The sequence below is a fragment of the Corylus avellana genome, chromosome ca4, assembly GCF_901000735.1.
Source record: "Corylus avellana chromosome ca4, CavTom2PMs-1.0".
Classification (NCBI taxonomy): domain Eukaryota; kingdom Viridiplantae; phylum Streptophyta; class Magnoliopsida; order Fagales; family Betulaceae; genus Corylus; species Corylus avellana.
Genome location: NC_081544.1, coordinates 35393143 through 35408518, shown reverse-complemented (window position 1 = coordinate 35408518; position 15376 = coordinate 35393143). Strand labels below are relative to the sequence as shown.

Below are 15376 nucleotides of genomic sequence, written 5' to 3'. Positions count from 1 at the left end.
GCGCTCATCCTTGAGAATATGGGTGCTTCCAATTCACAACAACACACCAAAACCGTAACTTATATTACAAGAAAAGATTATTTCTTTCATTAAGATGCACAGACTCGTGAGAGAGATGGTCAAGTACGTAGACAATCTTTCGAATATTGGCTTCTTCTTCTAAGTTCTCACTTGCGCCCTTCCTCTTCGGGCTTGGTTTCCCTTGTTAATTCTTTAACTTCTCCTTCCAATTTAGATTCTTCAGCGCATGTCATCTCCTTCTTCTTCTTCTTCTGTTGAAGGAATGCAGCCAGTCCCGTAAGGGCTATGTCAGCGTCATCCCTTTTTATCAGCTCTTTGCAACCTCTGCTGGGGTGACCTCCACCTCGTTGAGGAGTCCTTCTATTTCAGCGAACAGGCAATGAGTTCTAATTCTGAGGTAGTTCGGGGCAAGGATATTGAACCCGCATGGAGTGCAATAGGACATGTGGATGTGCATGTCCATGCGGCCTGGCCTCAACAATGCAGGGTCTATTTTGTCTTTGTAGTTGGTTGTGAACACAAGAATTCTCTCATCTCCACAGCTTGACCATAGCCCATCAATGAAATTAAGCAACCCAGATAGTGTTAGCTGTCAATTTTAGAGAACAAGTTATTAATTATAGTTGATCATCTCCCATGTTTTTTTTTTTGGGATAATCTTTACTTTTAGCAACCAACTAAAAAATAGCCTTGTAAGCTTGCAAATGGTGCAATTCATGCATTAGTTAGCGCAAGAAAATGGTTACAATCTATAAACTCACCTGGCTATTGGCGTGATCGAATTCTTCATATTGTCGGTCTTTTAGCTTAATGCTGCAATCAATGTCCTCAATTACAAGAATAGATCGATTTGTAGTAGAGGTCAACAGTCTTCTGAGCTCTGTATTGTTACGTATATTTGTAAGCTCTAAATCATAGATGTCAAATTTCAGGTTGTTAAGAATATTATATTAATGTTATTTACTTGGTATTTACTTCCTTAGATATTATTAGTCTATTAGGTTTACCTTTCCTTAGTCTACTAGGTTTACCTTTCCTTAGCCTACTAGGTTTACCTTTCCTTAGTCTATTAGGTTACTAGCCTCTCTATAAATAGAGGTCTCTGTATTCATTATTTAATAAGAGTCAATACAATGTAGTCCATTGTGTGCTTTCGCTCTCTCTCTCTTCTTTCTCTTTCTTCCGCTTCTAATATATTATCCAATATATTTAACATGGTATCAAAGCACAGGTTCTGAATCACCTCAAAATTTTTCCCGTCTAAATATTTTTCCTCCGGCGCCGCCAGTGTTATCCGGCGAATCCTTCTCTCTGATCCTCACGGTTCTCTATCTTCTCCTCGAGGTTTTCAGCGTATCACTATACCGCTTGAAAGCCCGGAAGACAACCGTCCCAGAGCCGCCGCACACAGCCATATCGGAGCCTCCACGCGCCCTCACGCGCCGCCCAAAGTTTCGGCAATTCCGCCACTGCCCTTCCGCCACCAGCTGCCACGGTGGTCCGATCACTTCTCCATGGCCACCAATCGATAGCTTTCATCTCGGTGATTCCAGAACAGGCATCAGATCCTCCATACGACGCTGCACGCACCGCCACGCGCCCCCAGAAGGTCCGCGCGTCAGATCCACGCGCCAGCAAAAGCCTCCTCCGTTCGCGCGTGTACACACGCGCCATCGCACCCACGTGCCACGCCATTCTTGCCACGTCAGCCCTAATTGCCACGTCATCATACCCACGCCAGCCCTAATTGCCACGTCATCATACCCACGCCAGCCCTACGTGCCACGTCATCAGTGCCACGTCAGCATGTGTGCCACGTCAGCATGTGTGCCACGTCAGCATGTGTGCCATGTCAGCCTGTGTGCCACGTCAGCAGTATCGAGTCAGACCTTGCCACGTCATTAGTGCAACGTCAGCGTTGACTTTTCAATCGTTGACCGTTGACTTTGACTTTGACCACTGAAAAAGTTGACCAGGTGTTTCCTACTCAATTTTTCGTCCTGATTTCAAATTTGTGGTCTATTTTTGCTTTTGGCATCTCTATATGGCAGAAAACAAGACTCTTCTTCAAATTTAGGCGTTTGTTTTATGCGGTTCTAGTTGGTTTATGCTTGTTCACTTCGGTTTTATAGCCTGTTCTTTGGCACAATTCAATCCGGTTCATTCTTCTTGCGGATGGCACTCTCGGGTCAGACCAATCTTTCCTTAGGTCCATGGGTTTTCGGGCCAAAGAAGCCCCTTTCAACCAGCCCACTTATGCCTTGTCAAATGCCGCCATCACCGGTCACTGAATAGCCTCTTCAACCGGCCATTTTTTTCTCCTTACTTAGCTCAGCCGGATAGGCGAGACGGTCTACTAGTTAGATGGGCCAGACTTTAGTTCAGCCGACAAGGCGAGACGGTCCAAGGGTTTCAGGCATGATTAGCCTCTTCAACCGGCCCTGCTTATCTCAGACGACCAGGCGAGACGGTCTACTAGTCAGACTTTAGTTCAGCCGACAAGGCGAGACGGTCCAAGGGTTTCAGACATGATTAGCCTCTTCAATCGGGCCTACTTATCTCAGCCGACTAGGCGAGACGGTCCAAGGGTTTCAGACATGATTAGCCTCTTCAACCGGCCCTACTTATCTCAGCCGACCAGGCGAGACGATCTACTAGCTAGAATTTTTGGGTCAGACTTTAGCTCAGCCGATCAGGCGAGACAGTCCAAGGGTTACGGGCCAAACAAGCCCCTTTTAACTGAACCTACTTTTCTCAGCCGACCAGACAGAATCCACGGGTCTCTAACAACTTTTATGGCGTTACTTCGGCAATTGTTTCGGCACATGCAGCTTTTTCGGCGAATTCATTTTTCTCTCCCTTTTCGTTTATCCAAACTCAAGTTTACACATTGAGTTTGAGGGGGGATGTTAAGAATATTATATTAATGTTATTTACTTGGTATTTACTTCCTTAGATATTATTAGTCTATTAGGTTTACCTTTCCTTAGTCTACTAGGTTTACCTTTCCTTAGCCTACTAGGTTTACCTTTCCTTAGTCTATTAGGTTACTAGCCTCTCTATAAATAGAGGTCTCTGTATTCATTATTTAATAAGAGTCAATACAATGTAGTCCATTGTGTGCTTTCGCTCTCTCTCTCTTCTTTCTCTTTCTTCCGCTTCTAATATATTATCCAATATATTTAACACAGGTAATTAGCCATGGCTGCTATCAAGCTTGATTTGCCTGTACCAGGAGGGCCATACAATAGATACCCACGTTTCCCTACCTTTCCCACTCTCCTATAAAATTTCCTTCTCTTCACAAATCTGTCCAAGTCATCCATCAGCTCACTTTTTTGCTTTGGATCCATTGCTAGTGTGTTAAAAGTGGATGGGTGTTCAAGATCAATGTGTATCCATGTGACGTAGTGTCTCCCTTGTGAATAGAGTCTCACCACCTTATTTTCTTCCCGTTTGGATTTTGATATTTCTACTACATGTGGCAGATAAGTATTGAGTACCTTTTCCTTGTATTTCTTGGGAAAACTTAGCAGAATTGATCTACTTTCAGTCGTTTCTGTTGCGTGGGAACCTCTTTCAGAATCATAATATGATTTCTTCTTTTCATTAAAAACGAATTTCCATGTGAAATGTATTCCCTCGAATATATCGATAATCTTTTCTCCTTTGTTGATGGTGATGGAGAGGTTCTTCTCACGTGGAGTCCTGGAAATCTTAAGTTGTCCGATTGAAGAGGTAATTCTTGTGCTTAAATAATCTTCAGAATCCTGAAAAATTTCATTGATGTAAAGCCCAGTATATTCATCAATGATGATGGTCATTTGAGATGACAGATTTCCAAAAAGGTCTTCAAGCCTCGATAAGAAATTCTCTTGGAGTCGTTGCGGTATGAGTTGGCTGGCTATGGTTTTGACCTCATTGATCATTGTCCGGACCAGCATCGTGGATGCGGCGAAGGAGGTATATGTTGATAGAACTGATGATGTTGAAGGCATCCTTGTTTGAGAAAACATGCTTATGGGAAAGATTTGTAGGAAAACTGATGGTTCTGGAATTAAGGAAGCTTGGAGAGTACTTACAACTCTGGGCAAGGGGCTTTTTATACTAGAAAAATAGGGAATGTACTTGAAGCTTGAATTTTCCGGAGCAATTCTCACGAAGAAAAGTAAAATACTTGAGATATTTATATAATTTTTACTGGAATTTTCTCATATTTTATGAAAATGACCGTTACATGGCAGTTTATAGTTTAATAGCTTACCTGATTAGTGCTATATAGATTATCACATGGTAGTCTGTATTTTAAAAGCTGACATGATAAATGTCAAATAATTGTTACGTCAACTTACTAGACTTATTTAGTATTATAGCAAACACTCCAGAGAAAAAAGCTACTTGACCTTTGAGATTGGTGAAGCATATTTTAGCTTGTTTGGTACCTTATAAGCAACACTCAAAAAGAAAAAATAAATAAATAAAAAGGTACATGACCTTTGAGACCAGTGAAACATATTTTAGGTTTCAGTCCCTCCGAACAGGTAAAATAAATAAATAAAAGGAAAAAGTTAGCTTTAATTACCTAATTACCTTTGAGTAGCTCTGAAAGGGGATCGGCTTGGTTATTCATTTAAATTATGGACGTTTTAATACGGTGCATCCCACCGAAAGACACTAGTGGCGGGTGAAATGTTGTCGTCTAGGACAAAAGAAAAATAATTTGTTTTCCCTAGTCTTCTATTGACTGCTAACATCACCCAAGACAAAATTAAGGTCAGTAGTACCATGCATGACACAAATACATAGAATACCCCTTGTAAATTAACAAAAATGTTGGACAAAATGGAGTTGGCTGAGGAAATGCTTCTGAAGAAACATGACAAAGAGAAACGTGTAACTCTGATTTCACAATAACTTTGTGTATTTAGAAGCTAAATCTCAATTTTTTTTTTTTTTTTGACATGTCCGCACAAGAGGGGGGGTGGAGACTCAAACTAGTGACTTCCGCTTCATAAAGCGTGATCTTCAGCTGATTGAGCTACCCTTTAGGGACCTAAATCCTAATTTATGCCTAAGAAGCTTAGATTGATAGGAGATTGTGAATTTAATTATTTAATTAATGCTTTAATGCTCATTCTCAATAAATAAGGCTTTAACATGTAAAATATTTAATTGAAATAAAAGATAAATTATAGAGTTAAAGTTTGAATTCAAGATTTTTGCTCTGATATCATACTAAATCAACAGTTATCTAAAAAAAAACTTAAACCAGAAATAATGAATTTAATTATTTAATTAAGAATAATATTACCATTCACACCCAGGTCACACGAGCTGACTAATCCCTTCAAACACGTCATGTCAGCCGATGATGCGATAATTAGATATTGAAGAGTAGCATCACTCTTTAATTAATTATTTTTTATGGCTTCTGTTCATTTGCTACAAATTAACATTCTTTCCATGTTCAACCTGCCTACTATTACATGTTATGATTGCACTGCAACTATTCTCAAAACCCAGTTTGCAAGAAACATCAATACAGATGGAGATCATTAATTGAATATTATACATCTGTAGACCCATTAATTAATGATGCATTATCTTTGCGAAGCTATGCTTCTGTTCAGGACTGAGAAGCTATGCTTCCATTTTTCTGAGTTTCATGAGCTCCCTAGCCTCCCTTTCTACCCTTTTGCAGGGTTCATCAGCCATCCGGACTCGAATAATTCTAGAATTGGATCCTTTTTGCTTTTATCTGCATTTTCCTCTCCTTTCCCAGCTTCTTCCTTGCCCACTTTGGTTTCCTCACTACTCTCCTTCATCTTTTCAACTTCTTGATCTTCTTCCTCCCTTGATTCCTTTTCCATGTTTTTTTCCTCTGTCCCCTTCTCTTGTTCCTCCTCGTATGTGCCTGAATCAACTGTCATGCTGTCTGTCCCAGGCTCAGCTTGTGGCGTTTCTGCAGCCTGGCCGTGTGCTTCATCAACCATAATATCCTTTTCCCTTGCACTTCCTGATTCCCAGTGAGTCAATGTAGTGATCATAAAAAAGACAACTTGGTGGACAATCTCAGGAGCTTTGTCCAAAGCATCATCAAACTTTGCTGGGAAAGTTTCTATGATCTGGACAAGGTTGTCAATCCTGTTGAATACATAGGTTGATGGGGGAAACATTTTCTCCACAACGTTTTCAACGGCTAGGATGCAATCATCGGCAAAGGAGAGGATTGCTAGCCATTGATATTGCATCACACGCGCTAGTGGACTGGCCAATTTGGCTACCCTTCTTGTCGTTGAACCTATTGGGCCATTAAAAGATTGAGCTTTTTCGGAAGCACTATGAGCAATCGCCAGTGTTGAAGCTCCACATGTGTGCAATGGACGATGCCTGGAACTCATTCTTGCTGTTTCTCTTGGTTCCTTAGCAATTCAAGTCAAATGTGAGGAGAAGATTGCAAATATTTTCATGGCAAATGTGAATATTTATAATTACTAGGGGCTTAACATAGACAAACATAATAACTAATCATTTAATAGAAAATTAATTTATAGGTTCAATATAAATTAATAAATCCAAATAAGATCCAACGAGTGCCCTCTACATCATTTTCTGACTGCATTCCCATATCCTCCTGTATTTACCTGGCCTGTTCATTTTGCTTGACAATAATACTTAATTTCTAATAATTAACATTTGCAAGGCAATGCTAATCATCTAATCATGGACATGCTGCTTCTTTTTTCAGAAAATAAAGACATACTCTCTTCTTTTCTTTTTTTTTTTTCTTTTTTTTTTTCGTTTTTTAATGAAGAAATATTTATTTAATAAAAATAAAACCATGTTTGGTCGCTGAGGGAAAAAGAAAGAGAAATAATAAAAATCAGATCATTGACGAACAAAGTGAGTTTCATCCTAAAAAAATAAAAGAGAATCGAACTGAGAAAATCACGGATTTAAAAAATGAAAACCCATCTCAAATAAAACACAATCGAGTATAGAATTTATTGAAGAAGATCCAAACTTTAATTTCAAAGAAATTCAATTAATGAAAAAAATATTAAAACACAATAAAATCATTAAAAAAAAAAAAGATTACTTAATCCTATTGCAATATATTAATAATAATAATAATAATAATAATTAATTGCTTTTGGCAATTATCACCCTATTTTCTAAGGGTGAAAAATCATACCTTTGAAGAATCCACACAATATTCCTCTACCCAGCAAAAACTGATAAAAAGAATTTCCTCGTATGTCAAAAAGATAATAAAAAAGTTCCATTTAAAGGTGGGAAACAGCTAACGGTATCGGTGCCAAATGAAGTGGCTGGTATAGACTTTTTAGCGGGAGAATCTCGTTTACGGTTGTGGAGCTTTGTTGATTGCGTGGGTAATGATTTGATGGTGGCAATACGCATTGGTGACTGGTCTCTCGGCTCCACGCCTTGTAAGAGTTCGACACGTACGTGTTATTCCGAATTCAGTGTGTGGCTTAACAACCGAACGTTGCGTTTTGCTCCTCCTCCCTTCCAGTATTACTATTACAAAAACAGAACATTTTAACAATTTCAGATATTCAATATATTAAAGATTCTTATATAAAATATAGAAAGAAAAAAAAAAAAATTATTATTATTTTAATAACTTTTTACATATTTATATAATGTTCGCATGTACTGTCCATAAATCCATTGATGTTGATAGGACAAACACATGTGTTTGATAGGACAAACAGATGAATTGTACAATTCATCTTAATTTTATCCCAATAAAAGGTTTACTTTAATACCATTCAAAAATGTGATTTTCAATATCGACCGCCTCATCGTCGTTGTTGTCGATGCATACATTTTTGCTATAAATTTAATATGTAGCAAATGATTTCGACAGTCTAATCTTTTTTGTTAAAGAATCATTTTGAATCAATTTTTTATTTAAGTTTCGTTCATTTCGACGTAAAATGTTTTTATTTTTTACAATGTTATTACCGTATTGAAGTGTTTGTTGGGATCTCCTGCCCCTCCTTATAGTTTATTTTCCATTAATATTATAGTTATCTTGCTTTAAAAAAAAAAAAAAAAAAAATGGAAATGGTAACGGACTATACCCTCCCATACCCAAGTCTCACCCTGTAAAGAATAATTAATAATGGAATTCGATTCTCTGACGGTGGCTTTTGCACCACAACTCAGAAAAGTTGTAAACGAGTGGTAGTCTTATCACAAGTGATTTTCCAGCTTCATATCAATTTGCACACGGCCTAGTGCTTGCTTGGTCTTCGTAAGAAGAGATGGTTTTCTCCTTTCCATATGCTCGAACAATGCAGAAATCCGAAACTTCGCTTGGTATGTCTCATCAGTTTTCACGTTTCATGTCCTCCTTGTGATTTAAGTTAAACCCTTCGTTTAAGTAGTTTATATACTTTGCTTCTTGCATTTGGCTTTGCATTCCTGCTTTTCTTGCAGCTTATGTCTTCATTGTTATCTTATGATCTTGCTTTCTGGTTTTTGAGTGTCATCTTTTTCTTCTAAGGTTTGAGAAATTGTGCTGCTTATAATGGATTATGGCCTAGGTCTGTTTCTTTCTCTCCTGTTCAATTTTTTTTTTTTCCTTTCTTAAGAATCATTGCAAATTGTTTGTGATTAATGATCTCCCTTTGGTAACAGAGGTACCTTTTTTGGGGGATGCATACTGTTGACTATAGCTCAGAAATTAAACCATTCTTTCTTTTTGTTGAGCTGCAGCCTCACCCCTTAGCTATACTTATGTAATTTATGTATGTATGTATGTATGTTTGAGTGGGTGCATGTTTTGGATAGCTAACAATTCCATTTATTGCTTGACTTCATCATCAGTACATTGACACATGCTATATATTTGATTGGTAAAGGAATACCTGGAGATGGAAGATGTTTGTTCCGGTCTATCGTTCATGGAGCCTGCCTGAGAAAAGGGAAGCCATCTCCAAGTGAGAGCCACCAGAAAGAACTTGCAGACGAGCTCAGAGCTAAAGTACAACATAAACTTATGTTTACTCATTTCACAAGGAGAGTGATGCTTTGTAATTAGCATGTTTCACCTTTTCACTCTTTCCCATTCACATAAATACATATTGGAAACTTTGCTTGACTCCTACCAATTACTCAACATCATTTCTCAGACTAATTGCAGACCAGCTTGTTCAGTTTTCGAATAGAGTAGATTTTTTTTTTTTTTTTCATATAACTTTTCGAAATCTACCCAATCAAATTGTTTCATGACTTTATCCTTTCGTTTTGGTCAACTATTTCAGTCCATTCTGGTCATCCTTTCTTACAAAGCAAACATTAAATGGTTTGGGCAGGTGGTAGATGAATTCATCAAGAGGCGAGCTGACACTGAATGGTAAATTTTCTTGAGAATACTCGGTGAGACTGTGGCTTCATTTTGGATCATTTGTTGTGGTTGTTGAAGAGGACTGCCCTGTTTATACCATTCCATTTAAAATCAAATTTAACACGAACATAATAAATAATACGAAATTAATGGATTAGGGTTAAGAAGTTTAACCCGTTTAATTAAATAATTGGTCGAATTAAAGTTGATCTATATAATATTATACCCGTTTCCACAAGCGAAACAGAATTCACAAATCCTAATGAGTTGCTGCCTGGAAGAGTTGCAATTGAAATGATCTTTAATACTCATTTAAGCAAAGTTTTCAAGTCTTGATTCACTGGCAGGTTTCTTGAAGGTGATTTTGACACGTATGTTGTACAGATGCGACAGCCCCACATATGGGGAGGAGAGCCTGAGTTGCTGATGGCCTCCCATGTTCTACAGTAAGCTCGCTCTTTCTCTCCATTGAGCCCTGTAGAAAATGATCTCAAACAGATTGCCCTGCATAACTGTGTTTATGGGCCTTTGGCATTATATTAATTATCATGATTCATCGCACAATTTTCCATTTAGGATGCCAATCACTGTGTACATGAAGGACAAGAATTCTGGAAGCCTGAAAATTATAGCTGAATATGGTCAAGAATATGGTCAAGATGACCCCGTCCGTGTCCTTTATCATGGTTATGGACACTATGACGCATTGCGCAGCCAAAGTCTTGGTGCAGAATCCAAGCTGTGAGATCTCTTGCTTTCCTGCTCATTTATGTTTTTCAACTCAACTGCATGCATCAGTAATGCTTACATGAATCCATTTATGCTGGAGGTCCCGATAGGATCTATTTGCCCTAGAGACAAGTGGGCACCATTAGGGCCCTCTCTCATTAAGGAATTGAGCAGGCTTCAATTCAGTCAACGAATTGCAGCCAATTCCGATCCATGTGTTACATGGACTTTTATGATTTAGATTTTAATGCAACAATTTTTGAGTACGAACTGAAAAATATTGATGAAATAGTACTGATGCCTTATGAGTTTTCCTTGTGGGTTATTGGCAGATACAAAAAAAAGATGAAGGGATACTTGCAGTAGACTAGAGCCAACTTTGGAATCTTGGAGTGTACCCATGTGGTTTCTGCGACATTATAGAAATGAAAGGATTTGAAATCACCTCCAATGATATTCGTAACTTTGTTATGAAATTAATTACAACTAGCACATAACTCGCGCTATGCACTGAATTTTTCATTATAATTTAATTTCAAAAACTTAAATGCATCCCGTCTTACTTTTCATTATAAGTTAAAATACGTGTGTGCAAAAATCTATCATCTCTCTTTTAATGAAAATAAATATTAAATGGTATACACCGGTATATTACTGAACATGTACTTTTTCTTTTTAAAGTGCACCAAACATGTACTTAATGAAAATTGTATATATATATATATATAGCAAGAAGAAAACTTGAATTCTGATTATCAAAAGATTAATAGAAAATTAGTAGGAAACTCTGATATTGTTGATGTGATGCTTATTATATTTCAATACAAATAAAACCCATAAAGTTCTAATCATTTCAGAAAAATACTGAGTAAAATAAACAAAATCTTCTCTCTTTTTAATACAAAATAAAACACATATTTCACTCAATATTTAATGCAATCAAATAAAACTCTTCAACACTTTCAAAAAATGCTAGAAAATTCGAGTAAATCACAAAAACGAAAAAAAAAATCCAATAAAATATTCAAATGAATTAAAACATAAAACCTTATTGGTGTGATACCTATTATATTTTAATACAAATAAACTTTTTAGAGAAACAAACATAAAAATTATCAATCTACTGTCGTGAAAAATTTATACATAGATACACAAAGATAAATCCAATTAACATATTTTCAATTAAATAGAAACCCTAGACGGAATCATTGAATCAAATACAATGTAAAAATAAACAAAATCTTTTTATTTTATAAGTACCTAATAAAACAAAATATTGCACTTATTATTTAACACGATCAGATAAATCCTCTCAGGTTTAATGTTTAATTATCTCTTTAGTGTTTTGAAAGAGTTTCTATTCTTTTTTTTTTTTTGGTTTTTTTTGCACAAAATTCAAATAAACACACTATAATCTTCCATCAGCCCACTAAAAATTCAAACAATTTATTATCTTAATTTAGAAGTTGCAATTTTCATCAAAGAACAAACTAAAAAATAAAAAATAAACAACCTTCAAATATAGTTAATACTCAATTACAATTATTTGGAGAGGATTGTGTTATTCTAATTAAGTACGATTGGGAGATCTTTATTTTGTAGGCCTTATTATTTTGTAAATAATATATTATTAATCAAATTATTTTTCAAGGCTTATTGTTTAGAAAAAAAAAATTCTTATTTTATAATTTATCTATTATTACATGCACAAAGTATATGTAGAAAAAATATTCGTCTTCTCTAACCTTTTCTAAATTTGAATTAAAAATATTAAAGTGACTAAAAGTATTAATACATAATTTCCTTATTTGATTTGGACATTAATAATACTTAATATTGTGCATTAAATGTTTGAATTTAATGAAATTACATATAAGGAAAAATTATTGAAATATAATTAAATGTCTTTAATTGAGCTACTTTAATGACTGGTTCACTATTAGAAACCGGTTCACTCTTAAAAAAACCGGTTTATCCTTTAAAAAAAAAAAAGATTCACGACATATGTCGCAATATTAAGGCACTTTTGACAGTAATTCGGCTATATATATATATATATATATATATATATATATGTGATTTGCCATTTCCTGGTGAGGATTATGAATTTGTCACGGCCACTAATACGTTCCAGTTTCCTTTAATTTGGTAAAAAACTTGTAATTTTATAGACTTGGAGGGTCTACAAGTCAAAGAATGGCCTAAATACTATGATTGTCAAGATATGCTGATCCTTTAGAAGTATAAGAAAAATGTAGTTCAGAAGTATTAAGAACAAGAAAAATGTTATAAACCGTATTTTTATTTTACAACTAATACATAATATTATTGTGATAATCTCAACAAACCTTTGATTTTTAACTAGGAATAAAGCAAAAGTTAATTGTTACTGTCACGTCACATTATAGGATAATTGTTATAAGATAAAAATGTGATTCCTAGCTTTACTTTAAGAAAAATGTTAAGACTTACAATTGTTTTACAATGTAGCATTACGAATGTCAGCTTAAAAAAAAATTGCCACCAGATTGAGTGATCTGACAACCCCTTGTGGTGGTTGAAAGTGGCAAGCGCAAACAAGGACGGGGAGGCCGGGGGAGGGTGCAAACTAACTTTTTTCTGCTCTGTCAGGGAGAGGTTGTAAATGAAACATTACTCAGAGTATACATAATACACGTGATAAAATAGCACCACCAGATCATGATAAGAACCAACAAGAATTCTTGGTTCTCGATCAACTGCATTTTCATCGGATAAGTTCGAGGGAGTCCGGCTAAGCTGTATGCTTTGGAAAAATGTTAATCAACAATGATTTCTTTACTCCTTCTGCACTCATCTTATACACGTTGTAAAGTAAGAGTTCAACAACTACTGAGACTCGTATTCCTACATGACAACAAGATTAGATACTTGATAAACCAGACTCCCATGACCACACTGCTACTTGACCCCTACATAGACACTAATATAAGGATTACAACCCAACTGAATAAAATCACAACAAAATAACTAAGATGTGTACGTGAAAAGTAATATTAAACACTCGACTTTCATTCCATGTCAACCCAGTAAGATAAAATTAGGATGAAAGTTGAATATATAGCATTACTCGTATAGAAATGAGTAACATATTAGAAAGAGAAAATGGAAAATAAAGTCTGTAGGAAGGTGAGAACAAGTATAAAAATTGCGGCTATGAAGGAAGAGATGGACCATGGATTACTGAAATAGTCACGCATCAAGGTTGCTCTCCATCTAGGCCATCGTGATCTATAATACCTGTTAACATCACGAGCTATCTGACCATAGTAGAATTCGGAGATGAGAGTGTCGTTGTACAACCCGTTGAAGAGATTGGATACGTCTTCTGTACTCATAGCATGCACAACAATCTTTTCATCACAAAGCAGGTCAGCATCCTTGCTGGAATTGATGAGGCAATCCAGGAGTACTGCATAAGACGTGAACTGATTCCCGCAATGGCGGTCACATTGCTCATACGCTATAAGATTTCGGAACAAAGATTCTGAGTTTCCTCGGACTTTTATGGGAGGGATTTCAAACACCCCTTTGTTGAACTTGATGTTCAAAACATCATCAGGATTTCCCTTCTTGAATATGACTCCAGCCTGTAAGAGATCTGTCACCGGAGGAAAGAGTTCCAAATTTATGTTTTTAGGTCTTCCCTGACCGGACGTGGAAAGTAAGCAGCTGTGCAGTAAGTCAAGTATATGCTTAACTTCACGGCCATTTGCTCTGTATTCAGCCGGCACTGTCATCAACATCATACTTTCAAAGAATTTGAGAACAAGCTTAACTAGAAAATGGGGCTCTTGTTCGATGACCGCTACGGTTAGCTCAAACAGGCGCTGGAGAATAAACCAAGGAATTTGGTTTTCCAACAAAATCAAGTCATGATACAAATTTTCATACATCCAGGACGTGTTAAATATAGGGTCATCACAGTGTGGTTCTACAATGAATGCCTCTTTTCGAAAAAGCTCGATTAGAAAGCAACCATCAACTACCAGCATTTCTATGAATTTTTCGTCATTTAGACTAAATGGATCTGCATAATGATCACGTGCACGCTTCTGCAACGTTCTAATGCTTTCAACAATGTGCTCCAAAGTTTTCTCTGGAGTCAGCGGAAACCGTTTAAAGAGGGATCCTAGATACCACATTTTTATCTCATTCATGGGCACTAATCTTTTAGTGCCACGGTGATAAGGGCCAATGGAGACTATGTTAGGATCATAAACATTCTCATTACGCCGGCGAAGTTTCTGAGGAACTCTGAAAATGCTACTCTCTTGTAAGGATGGTGAATCATACAACAACTTTTTAGTGATGGAAGATGCTAAACTTTTATCTAAGTTTGACATTTCAATTGAAATATCTGCAATTTCATTTGTCTCTGCCATCCCATCAAGCAACTTTCCAAACCCACCAGTCTGTGATTGAAATAAGTAATGATTTAACAAAGAGTTTACAGGAGAGAAGAATACAAAGAAATATATGTGGACACAACTCATGCTATTGTTTAGTAATCGGGTTATTGCATCCCAACTTCTCAAAGGAAAGAGTATGAAAAAAAAAAAAAAAAAAAAAAAAACCCATATATCCCTAGTAAGTGAAAACTGGTGATATTTGTACACCAGTTCAACTAAATTCTGCAGGCACTGGAAAGTATAAATTACTAAAAATTACTAAGGCTCCATTTGTTTCAACTTAAAAATGTTTTCTATTGGAAAATATATTCAATAGCTTAGACTAAAACAGATCATAACCAGATAGATAAAAGAAGTTGAATAATAGATGTTATGAAAGCCTACCTCGGCTGTGTAGCAGCTTAAAGAATGATCACTATGCAGCAAGAACAAATCATCAACAGCAGATGCAATATATGTTTATGGGCCCTGGCAGTCATCAAATTAAGCTCTCAAGGATAAAGCTAGTGATGGAAACCCACACGGTTAAGTTTTCATCACGGCCGAGGGAATTGTTTGAGCGCAAGAATTCCCCACTTCGGGTAAGAGAACATCACAAAACTCCCTCTCTCATCTTACCCTTGTCTCTAACGGCTGCGTACATCAAGCAATTATGTATATTTCATAATATTTCGCCCATGTCCTCTCCTGTCTTATTATAAACATTATGTTGAATGTTAGGTGAAGGTAGACTCTAACAGCTAACACAATTTTGACTCACGCATATGACATTTAATAGAATTCATTACTTGTCGGC

At 36.4% G+C, this 15376-nt stretch overlaps 3 protein-coding genes and 1 pseudogene across 4 annotated transcripts; 1 reads left to right on the top strand and 3 right to left on the bottom strand.

Moving 5' to 3' along the window:
- Positions 1-167: 167 nt before the first annotated feature.
- Positions 168-4019, bottom strand: LOC132178482 (AAA-ATPase At3g50940-like; annotated as a pseudogene).
- A 1686-nt stretch (positions 4020-5705) lies between these two features.
- LOC132179978 (uncharacterized) lies at positions 5706-7261 on the bottom strand. Its single transcript, XM_059592805.1, has 2 exons — positions 7217-7261; positions 5706-6443 (listed from the first exon to the last, which is right to left on the bottom strand). Exon 2 carries the CDS (start codon positions 6420-6422, stop codon positions 5709-5711), a length of 714 nt encoding a protein of 237 aa, XP_059448788.1. The 5' UTR covers positions 6423-6443; positions 7217-7261; the 3' UTR covers positions 5706-5708.
- A 926-nt stretch (positions 7262-8187) lies between these two features.
- Positions 8188-10614, top strand: LOC132179635 (OVARIAN TUMOR DOMAIN-containing deubiquitinating enzyme 4-like). 2 transcript variants are annotated; one of them, XM_059592380.1, is made up of 6 exons: positions 8188-8370; positions 8916-9037; positions 9369-9409; positions 9748-9846; positions 9977-10141; positions 10462-10614. In XM_059592380.1, exons 1-6 carry the CDS (start codon positions 8316-8318, stop codon positions 10493-10495), a joined length of 516 nt encoding a protein of 171 aa, XP_059448363.1. In that variant the 5' UTR covers positions 8188-8315; the 3' UTR covers positions 10496-10614. The 2 variants fall into 2 exon arrangements, with proteins under 2 accessions (XP_059448363.1, XP_059448362.1); XM_059592379.1 differs by having other exon boundaries at positions 9318-9409.
- A 2481-nt stretch (positions 10615-13095) lies between these two features.
- Positions 13096-15245, bottom strand: LOC132177455 (UPF0481 protein At3g47200-like). The gene is made up of 2 exons (XM_059589789.1): positions 14965-15245; positions 13096-14583 (listed from the first exon to the last, which is right to left on the bottom strand). The coding sequence occupies exon 2, from the start codon at positions 14551-14553 to the stop codon at positions 13261-13263; it is 1293 nt and encodes a 430-aa protein (XP_059445772.1). The 5' UTR covers positions 14554-14583; positions 14965-15245; the 3' UTR covers positions 13096-13260.
- Between the last annotated feature and the right edge of the window lie 131 nt (positions 15246-15376).